The following is a 14,370-nucleotide window of genomic DNA, read 5'->3' as shown; positions in this document are numbered from 1 at the left end:
AAATTGTCAAGGACTTCAATGATAGCTTCGCAGTTTTTGTAGTCTGCTTTGGCAAACAGCAACAAGTCATCAACGAAGAAAACGTGAGAAAAGCTCGGACCACTTCTAGAAGCCCTTACTTTATCCCACCTTCTATCCTCGCACATACCAGTGATTTGGGCTCCAAGAAACTCCATACACAACAGAAAAAGATAAGGAGAGATGGGATCTCCCTCTCTTATTCCTCTTGAAGGTTGGAAAGACTGAAGTTTGCTACCATTGAACAATAGCGCTGTGGTAGTGGAGGAGACACAACTCAATATCAGCCTTATCATATTCTCTGGAAAACCAAAATGTTCAAGCACCATTTTAATGAACGACCATTCTAGGTGATTATAGGCCTTTTCAAGATCAATCTTCACAACCATGAACCCTGTCCTCCCCTTCCTCTTCCTAAGAGAGTAAATTAATTCTTGGGCAATTATGACGTTATCTGAACCCCTTCTGCCTTCAATAAAAGCTGCCTGCATTGGAGAGATCAAGGATGGTAGCAAGTGACAAATCCTCAAAACAATAATTTTTGCAATAACCTTGTATATTGTGTTGCAAAGGCTTATGGGCCTATATTGATTAACAGTTTCTGGACCAGATTGTTTAGGAATCAAAACAATTAAGGTCTGGTTAAGATACTCCGGAACTTTTTGCTTCCTAAACACTTCTTTGATTTCCTTTTTAACTGATTCCCCCACTACTAACCAGAACCTCTGGAAAAAACCCACATGAAGCCCGTCAACACCAGGAGCTTTGTAGGGCTTCATTGTTTTGAGAGCATTCCAAATTTCCCCATCCGAGGGAATATTCTCCATACTAACAGCATCTTCATGGCTAAGCTTGGCACACCAATCCGATCTCCATTGGGGGGCAATAGGACAAAACACTTGTTCGGATGTATACAGCTTCTTAAAACTAGTATTAAAAATTTCCTTCACTTCCTAAATATTGTGACACCATTCACCCTCATTATTTTGTATACTGGTAATTGTATTCTTGCTTCTTCTGCAAAGCGTGGAAATATGAAAATACGAAGTATTCCTCTCCCCCAAAATAATCCAATTAATTCTGGATTTCAAAGCCCACAGCTCCTCTTCTAGCTGGCTGATAGAGTTATATTCTTCAGTCAAATGATCTTGTAAATTAATCAAAAAACCATTTGGACAGGTAGCTAAGGCTTTTTGGGTACCTAATAACCTGGCCAAAATTTTCCTTTTTCTAGCAAAAACATTCCCAAACACTTCTCTGTTCCATCTTTGAGCTTTGGTCGAGAAGCTAGAGATTGCCTCAGCTAAATTCTCTTCCCTACCAGCCCAAGCATCCCTCACAACAGTCGGGAAGTCACTGTGGCTTAGCCAAATTGACTGAAATCTAAAAGGTCTGTTAGCAGTGGACCCTAAAAAAGGATTCAAACTAAGCAGAAGAGGACAATGATCTGAATTTATCCTGGCTAAGTGGGTGACGTTAGCTTCCGGATATAATTCCTTGCAACCCGGATTAACCCAACATCTATCAAGTCTACACTGTATCAAATTACCCAATTCCCTCTTATTAGTCCAAGTATATTTTGGGCCTGAAAACCCCAGGTCCATCATCCTACAATCATCCATACATTCCTTAATGGCCCTAACCCTTCTCTGGCAGATTGGATTCCCCCCATATTTCTCATCCTCAGACAAAACTTCATTAAAGTCCCCCATAAGGGCCCAAGGTAAATCATGCATGTTAGCTAACATCCTAAGATTATTTCAAACAATGCATCTTTCTTCAAAACGAGGACTGGCATAAATTGCACTAATTAACCAGCATAGAGTTTGAGACCTTACCCGTATCAAAGCATGGATCTCTTGCTCTGTTGCTGCCAGGACATCCACATTCACCAAGTCTGAGCGCCACAGCAACCATATTCCTCCAGCAAATCTAATGGTGTCAGCCACTGCATGTCCATCAAAAGGAAGGGATTCAATGATCTCATCTGCTCTAGCACCACTCATCCTGGTTTCAGTGATCACCATAAGGATTGGAGCATGCCATTCCACCAAATCCATGACCGTCTTCCTGAATTGAGGTTTCATAGCACCCTTACAGTTCCAAATCAGAATGTTCATCATTTTATAATGAGTAGAGACAACATCCTCGTGAGCTAGAGAAGGAGAAACATCAGTGTTTCTCAATCTCCATACCTCCAACATCTCTTTCCTCGACTCCCAAATCCCCTTGATTAGAGTCACTGAGTGCATGATTATTCCCAAGTCCCCTTGTGTTACCTTGACTACAATCGTTCCGCTTAATCTGGGCTCGGCAAACTGGATCATTTTCACCCTGTGAAGGCTGCCCATCAACGAGCATTCTACCGGGAAGTTGATCAATTTCTTCATTTCTGAAATCACTGTCTCCGTCAACATCGCTTCTGCTTCCGATAGATATTTTTCCGAGTTCTGCATTTCGGATCTTGTTGCTGATGGCCCTGAGTTTGTCATCGGAATGCTTGGTACTGGAGGCCGATCCGTCAAAAACCTCCACCATGGGTTCGGCGTTGTGATCCACGCCTCGTCTTTCAAAGGCAAGTAACCCAGCTGCTTGCTCCTCTCCGTTAGAGGAAAAATGTTCTTCCATGCCACCATCAGCTCTGTTTCGAACCAGCCCCACACCTCTGTTGGGTCTACCGAATGGTTGAGTCGCTCACCGGTATGATCTTTCCTTTGTAGAGAATCCCCCACTTCTCCTTGCCTTCCATCACCGCTGCTGTATTGTTTAGTTGCTGTATTCTCCTTTCCCGTTGGACTGCTACTCTCTAAATGGGTCACTTTTGGGTTCAAAGAGCCAGAAAAACAAAACAGGCCTTGCTCTAAATTAGACCCAAAAACAAAAAGCCCACTCTTGCTGCTCTGGCCCACTTCTTTTGGTTGTAAACCAATTGATTTCGTTGCCTTCTGGTTAGTTCTGGAACTTATTCCCTTATTTTTTGCTCCCTTGCCACTTTTTAGCTGACTATGATTGGACGTAGCCATCTCTCTCTGTGACACGACAGGTTGCGTGTGCAGGGATTTCCTTTTCCCATCTCTTCTACTCATGCTTGCTACGCTAGGCTCGGCAGTGATGGCTATGGAAGATTGCGTCATCTGCACATCCGCCGTATGACTTACCGTCTGGACCCGTTGCACTGATCTAGCTCTATTATTCCCTTTCCTTCTGTTAACAACCATCCATTCTCTATATTCCTGCTGCACATCTTCCTTTTTCTTCAACCCTTCTGCTTCTTGAGCACTTTGCATGCCCGCTTGGTCATCCTTTTGCTCCCCTGTTTCTTCACCACTTCTACCCATACTCTTCTCCTTGGGCTGCTCTCTTATGTACGGACATGATTCAACCTTGTGGCCAATCCTTCCACACGAGAAACAGAGGGTGTTTATCCCTTCATAGAGCACTCATTGCTCTAGCTTGCCGAGGTAAAGTTTCCTAACCAACGGTTTATCCAAGTTAACTTGGATACACAATCTAGCAAATCTGCCCTTTTCCCCATTAGCTGTATGAGAGTCAATCCTCAGGACCGGTCCAATAGCTTTCCCGATCTTAAGGAGTGCATTAGGCTCATAATATTCAATGGGCAACTCTGGTAGCCTAATCCAAACTGCTACTGAAGAAAGAGTTGCTGTGGAAGCCTTAAACTCCGGTTCCCATTGTCTAATAGCAATAAACTGCTGACCAATGAACCAAGGACCCCCCATGAGGATAGTATCTACATCTTCATCTAACTCGAATTTCACTAGGAAATAATCATACCCCAAGTCTATGCAGTCCATACCTCCACACGGATTCCACATCTTTCTCACTCTCTCAACGAGGAATGAAAACGCCATTCTCCTCCCAAAGGTTTTGATGATGAGAGCTTTTTGCCAAGGTGTTCTCATTTGAACCTTCTCTTCTCTGGAAAATCCAATTCTAAGGCTACCGTCTTGGTCACTTTCCTCTTCAATGTTAGACTCCAAATCCTCTTGCATTGCGCTTTTAAGACCAAACGCTTGTGCAAATGCACCAGGCATTGCACCCACCAGCTTATCCTTGTAACTCCCTATTTTAATCCCCTTTCCTTTCTCATTCGTCTCTTGAAAACTATGGCTTTCCTTGAACTTTTTTGTGCTGCGAGCTAAGGCATCTTCTTCTTCTTCCGAGCGCTTCAGTCTTTCTCTCTCCATCCTAAAGACTGGTTTATGTGAGAAGAAGAAGACTAACGTCTGACTTGAGGGAGTTTGACTAGTGTTAAACCTGCCTTGTGCGGGATTTAATTTTATAGTGAAAGAAATATTACAAATAATAACTAATCTTGGAAAATTCAAGCATATGTTAAATGCAAATTGTAATTCGTTTAAGCTAAATCAACAATCCATGAGTTACTAGTCAAACGTAAAAAATACTAGGATTTAATATTTCTTAAAGTTATGAATTATGATATAGAAAATACATTTGAAAGATAAATTTCTTTGTTTCTATAAAGGAATAATAGATCTCTCTCTCTCTCTCTCTATATATATATATATATATTTGATAGGAATAGATCTCTATATTTAATTGCACTATTTTAGTTAATTTTTAAATATTTTTACTAATTTAATATAATTATTTATATTTTAAATAATTATTAAATTAATTATGACGTCATCACGGTTCGACCTCAAAAACCTTGAACCTCTCCCTTTTACGGTTCAATGAACGGTCCGAATTTCAAAACCTTGCATGAGTATTGATAAATACAAAATTATATCGTACACGTGCTCCAATAAATTCTACAAGCAAGTCGTGTTTGCCATCATACATGATAGAAATTGTGTTGTAAGTTAGGAAGTAATAGACATGACATAATTTCTCTAGAAAAATTATTAGGTACTCTCAAAGTATTATAAATGAGTATTTCCCCATCTCACATGAATAGTGAGTCTCACCATGAATTTAATTAGTGAGACCCACCATTCATGTGAGAGGAAGGAGTACGCATTTATGATACTCTGAGAATACACAATAATTTCACATTTCTTTAAACTTTTGTTTTAGGTTATTAATTATATATATGTGTGTGGATGTTTTGAGTTTTTTTTTTTGAGTAAACAGTAATACTTATTAAAACACACATGAAAATAATAATATTAGTGTTTTAAATTAGGTTTATAATACATTACATAACCAGAATAATTTTAATTGATTGTTAGTATTTTAAGTTGGATTTTTTTTTATAAAAAAAAAACCAAAAAAAAAAAAACAATTTTTAACACAATCATAAGCCTGCAGAGGGCATATTTTTCTTTTTGTACAAATAACAATACACAAATTTCGAAGTCTAAAAATAAAAATTCTTTACCTCGAAGTTCTCAACAACCACTAAAAAAAGATACTGTGATTTCGTATTCTATTACACCTCCAATAACCCTTCAAAGTACATTTATATTTAATATTCATAAATGTCCATGATACCTAATACTTTTTAGTTTTTTTTTTTATATGAAAAACTTGTAACTTTATTAAGACGAAGATAAATTTAGTACATCATGAGTAATAGCTGACTTAATCAGTGGTGGATTTTCCTCTATTCACATTACATAATTATCACTATTATCTATATCATTCACATATTTCGCCAAAATTTGAGCTGGTATGTTGCCTTGACGCTTTACATGTGAGACTTTTATTGATTGGAAATCGAGGAACTTCAGAGCTACCCTAGCTAGAATGTATGAGACAATCACAGGTGGTGTGTATTATCCCAAAAGAGTACCAGCTACTATCTTAGAATCACATTCAAAGACCACATCTTTTAGACCAATATCCCAAGCAAAAGACACTCATATCTCTATGGCTTTTGCTTCAATCTCTAGCAGCCCCAACGGTTAATGAAATCTTCTACTTAAAGTAGCCGTAACTCTACCCTCATGATCTCAAATAACCATACCTACACTTGCCTGTCGAGACTAAGCAAAAACCGTCCCATCCACATTCATCTTGTAACTTTATTAAGATGAAAATAAATTCAGCACATCATGAGTAATAGTTGACTCAATTAGTAACAGATTTTCCTCTATTCACATTACATAATTATCACTATTATTTATATCATTCACATATTTTGCCAAAATATAAGCTGGTATGTTGCCTTGACGCTTTACATGGGAGACTTTTATTAATAGGAAATCTAGGAGCTTCAGAGCTACCCTGGCTAGAATGTTTAAGACAATCACAGTTGGTGTGTATTATCCCAAAAGAGTATTAGCTACTATCTTAGAATCACATTCAAAGACCACATCTTTTAGACCAACATCCCAAGCAAAAGACACTCATACCTCCATGGCTTTCACTTCAATCTCCAGTGGCCCCAACGGTTGATGAAATCTTCTATTTAAAGTAGCCGTAACTCTGCCCTCATGATCTCAAATTTCCACACCTACACTCACCTGTCGAGACTAAGCAAAAACCGTCCCATCCACATTCACCTTGTAGCTCAATATGATAATATATCTACTAGCAAGTGAGCACTGAAGGGTAATTTAAGAATAGCTTAAGCATCGATTGGAATAAAAATTTGCTTCACTAGCTTAGCCTGCCATTCACATGTTAGAGGATCAATGAGAGCACAAACATTTGCTTGTGTTGGCAGTGTATTTGGTTGAGATAAGACTTTAAAGGTGTTTGGTTCATTGAGCCAATTATCGGTTCAAATTCCAATTGATACCTAAATAGTTATCAGTATCATATGATACACGATACGTATCGTATCGTGTGTAAAAAGTTACATATCATAAGGGTGTATCAGAAATGCTCATGATTTGTACGATATAGTGTGCGTATCGTGTAAAATCGTATGCATCGTACGATACATAGACATATGCTTAAAATGAATATTTTTTTTTTAATAAAAAAATTTGTACTTTTATTTGAATCTAACAAGTTATTAGACTTGTTTTTAACACAGAATTATTAGATTACTTAATTTAGCCTAATAAAATAACATGTCCATAATTTTTTTCCCCTTTTTCTCCTACAAAATTTGGGATACACATTTATACTTCACTTTCATATTTACAAATTTATTTTCTATACTATGAATAAATTATTAATTGAGAATATAATTATTTTTTATTTTTGTCATTATTCTTATAAGTCTAAGAAATTAGAATGCCAAGAAGAATTTTTTTTTTTAATTATTAAAATAAAAGAACAAGAAGCGATATTAAATATTGATGATGAAGAAGAAAATTTCAATGAATAGATAAGCTTGCAAAATGATAAACATGATGATAACATCGACTTGAGATGGAGTTGATTAGAGAAGATGATGAAAAGAAATTATTATTGTGGGTGATTTGTAATGTATTATCACTTTTTTTTTTTAGAAACAAACATACACACACAAGGGAGAGAGAAAATGGGAAAGGGGTTTTAATACAAAGACACATTACTTTTAAGTTTAATTAATTTGAATGTGTATGTTATAAACACATGCTAGTTTGATTTATTTAGTTAGCTTGTTAAATATTATTACATAAGTGATTAATAAATTAGTCATTAGTTGAATATGTTCAAAATTTCTAATGAATATACCCTTTATACATGTGTTTATATATATATATATAAAATATTATATAAATTTTATTAAATATTTGTGTACCTTACAATATAAAATAATATACGATATATAATATGATTCACAATTTGACAGCTAGTTTTTTGCATAAAATAATTTTTAAGTGATTATTGTGCTGAAATTACACCCATAAATTCAATAGCCCCAATTAAGGTTAAAAAAAATATTTGTGGTCAATAAATATCCTCATCATTTTTATATGGTAATAACTTTTGCCTCACTCCTGTGTACTTCCGTTATTCGTGTTGCCCAAGAAAACTTTTATGCCTTGTCTTTAAAACCCTTTGCAAAAGCACCATACGATTCTCTCTCTTTCTCATGCTCTAAAACCTGATTCTTAAACCCCACATTCTAGTCAACCATTTGTTCAGTTATGGCCACTTCTGTGCTTCTTCGGTCTCTAAAGCATCAGAAGCTTCGAACTTCTTCTTTAGCAGCTTGCAGATCCGTAAGTTCTCTTCCTTTATTCTTTTTTTCCCCCTTTTGTCGTTGTTACAGAATGGAGATCCTCTGTTTTTTTTTTTTTTTGCTGGGAAAACGAAGAAAACTAAAAAGTTGCTATCTTGAAATCTATTCGATGATAGACTGTAATCGGATTAGTCATTGTAGTTGATTTCTTGTTATTTTTTCTTGTTATTGATGATGTTTTAATTTTGGAATCTGTTATTTATTTTCTTTTTTAGTTAGCAAATGCATTCTTCATAGTTTCATTATTCAATTGAGTTATATTTTTTCTCAAATATGTGGAAGGTTTTACATATCCTAATGTTATTTTTATTAATCCATCTTTTGCTTTAGTCTCATGCATGTGACTATTTTGATCATAAAAATATTTTTGCGCCCTGTTACTCCCACAGTTCATAGGTGGCAGTGCGAAGACATCATTTGCTACCTCTCCTTTTGTTAACAAATGGGCATCCTTGGCAAGACCCTTTAGGTATATCTCTTCTTTCTGCAGTTTATTGTATGTTTCCAATGCAAGCTTCTTTGATGATTTTATTTTAAACCATACACAGCTCTCGGCCCATTGGCAGCGATGTTGTTGGTATTGACTTGGGTACCACCAATTCATGTGTTTCAGTTATGGAGGGGAAGGTTTGTTCATCTTCATTTTAACTTTTTTGGTTATTTAAAAAAATTAATTTCCTTCCTTATTGTTAATATTTTGTTAATTTTCCATGATAATTTTCTTTGGCTATTTCACTGAAATTTTCTGAAGAATCCCAAAGTTATTGAGAATGCTGAAGGTGCTCGAACCACACCATCAGTGGTTGCCTTTGACAAGAAAGGGGAGCTGATTGTGGGAACCCCAGCCAAACGTCAGGGTGTGACCAACCCGTCCAACACATTTTCTGGTACCAAACGTCTCATAGGGAGACGATTTGATGACCCTCAAATACAAAAGGAAATGAAGATGGTGCCTTATAAGATTGTTAGAGGTCCTGCTGGAGATGCTTGGCTTGAAGCCAATGGAAAGCAGTACTCACCAGAACAGATAGGGGCATTTGTTCTTACCAAGATGAAAGAAACTGCTGAGGCATACCTTGGTAAAACAGTTTCTAAAGCTGTGATCACTGTTCCAGCTTATTTTAATGATGCACAGAGGCAAGCAACAAAGGATGCTGGACGAATTGCTGGTCTAGACGTTCAAAGAATCATTAATGAACCAACTGCTGCTGCACTGTCTTATGGGCTAAACAACAAAGAAGGCCTTGTAGCTGTTTTTGATCTTGGAGGTGGAACTTTTGATGTTTCAATCCTGGAAATATCAAATGGTGTCTTTGAGGTATGCATCACTCAATTTTTGCTTTGTTGTTTCTTCATCGTAAATGAGTCAGCTAATGGTCTTTTTAACAGGTCAAAGCTACAAATGGAGATACTTTTTTGGGAGGGGAGGACTTTGACAATGCACTTCTAGAATTCTTGGTGAATGAGTTTAAGAGAACTGACGAGATTGATCTTTCAAAGGACAAGATGGCACTGCAGAGGCTTCGGGAAGCAGCTGAAAAGGCTAAGATAGAACTCTCATCTACAAGTCAGACTGATATCAACCTTCCATTTATAACTGCCGATGCTTCTGGTGCTAAACATTTCAATATCACACTGACCAGATCAAAGTTTGAGACTTTGGTGGATCACTTGATTGAGAGGACCAAAAATCCATGCAACAACTGTGTAAAGGATGCTGGGATATCAGTCAAGGATGTGAATGAAGTTCTTCTTGTGGGAGGGATGACCCGTGTTCCCAAGGTACAAGAGATAGTTACACAAATCTTTGGGAAGCCCCCAAGCAAAGGAGTAAATCCTGATGAGGCAGTTGCTATGGGAGCTGCAATTCAAGGTGGTATTCTTCGTGGAGATGTTAAGGAGTTGCTTCTGTTGGATGTGACTCCTTTATCACTTGGCATTGAAACTCTTGGAGGTATCTTTACGAGGTTGATCAACAGGAACACAACCATCCCTACCAAGAAGTCACAGGTCAGTTTATCTACTAAAATGCAAATTCCAGAAAACTAGGATCAGGGTGAGAACTGAGAAGTAGTAGACTTAAATTAAAAAGTTAATACTGTAACATAATTATTTGACCTGTCTGCTTGATGAGAATACTATATATACTCATATATGTTGTAAAATCAGTAGATAGACAGTTGTATTTAGAATGCATAGACTAACCCAACCTTTGGCAGGGCATGCCAATGCCATTTTTAGGAGACTGGATTCTAAGAAAAGGAGGTTATCTTATCAACGTTTTGCTTTTAATTCTTATTTTCTTTAAGTTTTTGTTTTTGCTAGTGTACTTGAACACTGTGTTGTGCCTAGCTGTATGAAGATAAGGTTTAAATTTTGATTTTCATGCATTTGTGTCTCAGGTCTTCTCTACCGCTGCAGACAATCAAACTCAGGTAGGAATCAAAGTTCTCCAAGGTGAGCGTGAAATGGCAGCTGACAACAAGCTTTTGGGTGAGTTTGAGCTAGTTGGTCTTCCTCCTGCGCCTAGAGGCATGCCACAAATTGAGGTGATGTTTGATATTGATGCAAATGGAATTGTTACGGTTTCTGCTAAGGATAAGTCAATAGGTAAAGAACAGCAGATTACAATCCGATCCTCTGGAGGGCTCTCTGAGGTTGAGATTGAAAAGATGGTCAGGGAGGCTGAGATGCATGCTCAAAGAGATCAGGATAGAAAAACTTTGATTGATATTAAAAATAGTGCTGACACAACCATATACAGCATCGAAAAAAGCTTGGGTGAGTACAGGGACAAGATTCCTACTGAGGTTGCATCAGAAATAGAGGCTGCCGTTGTGGATCTGAGGAAAGCAATGTCCAATGAAAATATCGACGAGATCAAGGTAAAGGTTGATGCTGCAAATAAAGCTGTTACAAAGATTGGAGCGCACATGTCTAAAGGCTCAGGAAGATCGTCCTCGGGAGGATATCAGGGTGATGAGCAGCCCCCAGAAGAAGAATATGAAGAGGTCAATAAATAGAAGTTCTTAAATCCGATCACATGATATAAGATAATACAATTATTTTTTTCATGAGTTTCCAAAATCCTTTTTCAGTGGTTCTGTAGTTAATTTAGGGTGGACTTTACATGAGAATTTATTGAGAAGATTGTCATTTGTGAATGCAATCTTAAATTGGCCCCGCATTAAAATTGAATCCATTAGAATCAATTTTGAATTCATTTTTGCTGCATCTTGAAGTGGCTTCTGCTATTATTTTCACAAATACAATAGAAAGTACTCATGCTATCTTGGCGAAACTGGACTAATGGTAACATAGGTTCAGAAGATCTTATACTATAGCGCCTAAATTTGGCTTGGGATCTGCTGTTACTTTGTTGCTGGACCCTGCTTCTTATATTGTTGACAGAATGTTTCATTAGGTCTAATGCATTGGTTTGGTTGCAACAATTATGTTTTGGCGATAATGTTATTAGTGAAGGTTACTAGAATCTTTTTGTATCTCCTAATCTGCATGCTACATTGTTAGATTTAGTGGCCATTTGGCATGCTTGTCTGAAGTAGTGCTTTAAGCCATGGAGTTAAGAGTGTTATATCAATTTAGTAACCAAATTGATCAAAAATTTAAATGTTCAGGGTATAAACATGATAATTGAAACTTCGGAGACTAAACTGTAACAGGCCAAACCAAAGGAAATATTACAAAATGAGCATGGACATTTTGGCCGCTTCACAGTTTTATCAGTGTAGTAAATTATTTTTTGAAGTACAACTATTTCAAACAACTCCATTTTCAAAAAGCTGAAAAATAAGCTATACCAAACAAACCCTGATAGTGTTGGAAACTGTACATTTTTGAAAATTATGTGGAAATCAGGGTAATATATTAAACTGGAAATTTGTTATGTTGAACTTACACTGTTTGTGTGCATGTCTGGTTTGTCCTTTTAGTGCATGCAATGTTCCTATGTTTAGCAGGAAAATTACCCTTTCCCTTTGGAGTTCTAATGTTTATATCTTAAAATTTTCTTTGTCAATGCATTTACAATTTTCGCTAGATGTATACGTTTGTGATAAACATTTGTGTCTAAGTTACTGACCGAACTTAATAATGCATAAAAATCAATAATTGACTACTACTGCTACATATTGCTTTCCAAGGTTTTAAGGACAACTGAAGAAAGGTTAAGAGTTTGTTAGTGTTTTTGGTATATTGGGTTTTATGGGTGGTTCTTAATTGCTATTTGTAGTTCATTTTTGTGGGTCTCTAAGAAAAAGCAAAAAGGAAAAAAAAAATGATGTTCATGCATTCAAGCAAGTAACATAGCCACAGCTCAAGTGGAAGAGCAAGTAGAGGTTGAGGTTGAAGAGGGTTACTCTATAAATCAATTCATTGATAAGATTATTGAGGTCTATGTGAATAAGAAGCCACGGACAAATGAATAGAGGAAGTATTTGGTGTCTAGGGAGGAGTGGAAAAAGTATAGGGAAAGCTTCTACAATCAACGCTGTTTGCGGGCAGATGCAGATCAGCAGAAGGCGATCCTACCATGAAGCAGCAATTGATTTCCCTAAGAAGAAAACTGAATAAGGTAGAGCAATGGCTTTATCATTCATATATTTGTAATTATGCTTTGTTTTTGTAGGAAAAGCAAAGAAATAAGATATTTTCAACCTGATTTTATAGGTTAGTTTAGTTTCTATAAAAAAAAAAAATGTGAGGAGTTTTACCAAATTTACCAATTAGTGGACACAAGCAATTAAATTTCACGTTTTAAGTCTCTAATTTTGTTAATTTTGCTACGTTTCTTAACAAACAATTGTTCAATTGAATATACAGATACATGTTTGGGTTTAAAGGAATTTTCTGTTCTATTTCATCAGGGGTAAGCATTGCAGATTGATGATGAGATGGAAGGTCATAGTGAACTTCTGAAGGAGATCCAAGACAGCCCAACTTTGATGCTTGTCTGCTGTCAGTGCTTATGATGCCTATGCAGATACATTAGAGAGGCTAAAATGCATGCTAAAAGATATCAGGATAGAAAAACTTTGATTGACATTAAAAATCTTGGGTGAGTACCAGGACATGATTCCTACTAAGGTTGCAAAAGATACAGAGGCTGCCATGGCAGATTTGAGGAAAGCAATCTGCAATGAAAATATCGATAAGATCAAGGCAAAGATTGATGCAGCAAATAAGGCTGTTGCAAAGATTAGAGAGCAAGTCTAAAGGCCCGAGAAGATGAATATGAAAAGGTCAACAAATAGAAGTTCTTAAATCAAATCACATGATATAAGATAATACAGTTTTAGTATTTTTTTTTTTTTTTTTCATGAGTTTCCAATGTCCTTTTTCAGCGATTCTGTACTTAATTTAGGGTAGACTTTACTGAGAAGATTGTCAATTGTGAATGCAATCTTAAATTTTCCCTGCATTATCTAGTAGATAAATTTCAACTTCATTTTTGTTGCTTCTAGAAAGTGGCTTGTGCTATTATCTTCACAAAGACAATATAAAGTACTAATGCTATTTTGGTGAGACTGGACTGTTGGGGATCTGCTGTTATTTTTCTTACTGGACCCTGCTTCTTATATTATTGACCGAATGTTCATTGAGTCTAATGCACTGATTACAATAGCTATGCTTTGGCGATAATTTTGTTAGTGAAGGTTACTATAAACTTCTTGCGTCTGCTGAATCTGCATGCTACATTGTAAGATGTAATGCCCATTTGGCATGGTTTTATGAAGTAGAGCTATAAGCCCTAGAGTTAAGTGCTATATCAATTTAGTAACCAAATTGATCAAAAATACAATTTTTTGTGGTATAAAACGTAGTAATTGAAACTTCGGAGACTAAAGGAAATATTGCAAAAGTAAATTCTAGAGACACACCCAACTTTACACCTAAATCCACAACATGTTTAAGTATCACCTTGTGAATTGTGATTGGTGTACCTAATTTAATCTAACTTAAACATAAATATGTGAAAAATAATATTAATCTAACTTCTAATAATCACCTTGTATTAATGCTGTCATAATTTAATCTAACTTCTAATCCAATATGTGAAAAATAAATAGATAAATAAAAAATTTTAAACATAAAATTGAATTTGTTTTCTTAAAAATCTCAAAGAATACACTAATAAAATAAGGAAGATGAAGAATAACATAAAATGTTTGTAAACACTTAAAACAGTTACCCAAGCATCTAAGAACATCATATAAAAAATA

At 36.2% G+C, this 14,370-nt stretch overlaps 1 protein-coding gene across 2 annotated transcripts; it reads left to right on the top strand.

The window, feature by feature from the left end:
* The first annotated feature begins 7,894 nt into the window (after positions 1-7,894).
* LOC115950843 (heat shock 70 kDa protein, mitochondrial-like) lies at positions 7,895-13,662 on the top strand. 2 transcript variants are annotated; one of them, XM_031068099.1, is made up of 7 exons: positions 7,895-8,108; positions 8,518-8,597; positions 8,677-8,755; positions 8,880-9,446; positions 9,518-10,138; positions 10,531-12,722; positions 13,015-13,662. In XM_031068099.1, the coding sequence occupies exons 1-6, from the start codon at positions 8,034-8,036 to the stop codon at positions 11,149-11,151; spliced, it is 2,043 nt and encodes a 680-aa protein (XP_030923959.1). In that variant the 5' UTR covers positions 7,895-8,033; the 3' UTR covers positions 11,152-12,722; positions 13,015-13,662. The 2 variants fall into 2 exon arrangements, with proteins under 2 accessions (XP_030923959.1, XP_030923960.1); XM_031068100.1 differs by having other exon boundaries at positions 7,967-8,108; positions 12,971-13,662.
* Positions 13,663-14,370: the final 708 nt, after the last annotated feature.

The sequence above is a fragment of the Quercus lobata genome, chromosome 6 (assembly GCF_001633185.2).
Source record: "Quercus lobata isolate SW786 chromosome 6, ValleyOak3.0 Primary Assembly, whole genome shotgun sequence".
NCBI lineage: Eukaryota > Viridiplantae > Streptophyta > Magnoliopsida > Fagales > Fagaceae > Quercus > Quercus lobata.
Note: the sequence above shows the minus strand (reverse complement) of the source record. Positions and strands in the feature narration are given on the sequence as shown.

What these genes read in the sequence shown, in the direction of transcription:
- LOC115950843 (XM_031068099.1), top strand. Translation starts at nt 8,034, where the DNA reads ATGGCCACTTCTGTGCTTCTTCGGTCTCTAAAGCATCAGAAGCTTCGA. An exon ending in TCCTTGGCAAGACCCTTTAG is followed by an intron (nt 8,598 to 8,676) that starts GTATATCTCTTC and finishes AACCATACACAG; the next exon opens with CTCTCGGCCCATTGGCAGCG. An exon ending in TATCAAATGGTGTCTTTGAG is followed by an intron (nt 9,447 to 9,517) that starts GTATGCATCACT and finishes TCTTTTTAACAG; the next exon opens with GTCAAAGCTACAAATGGAGA.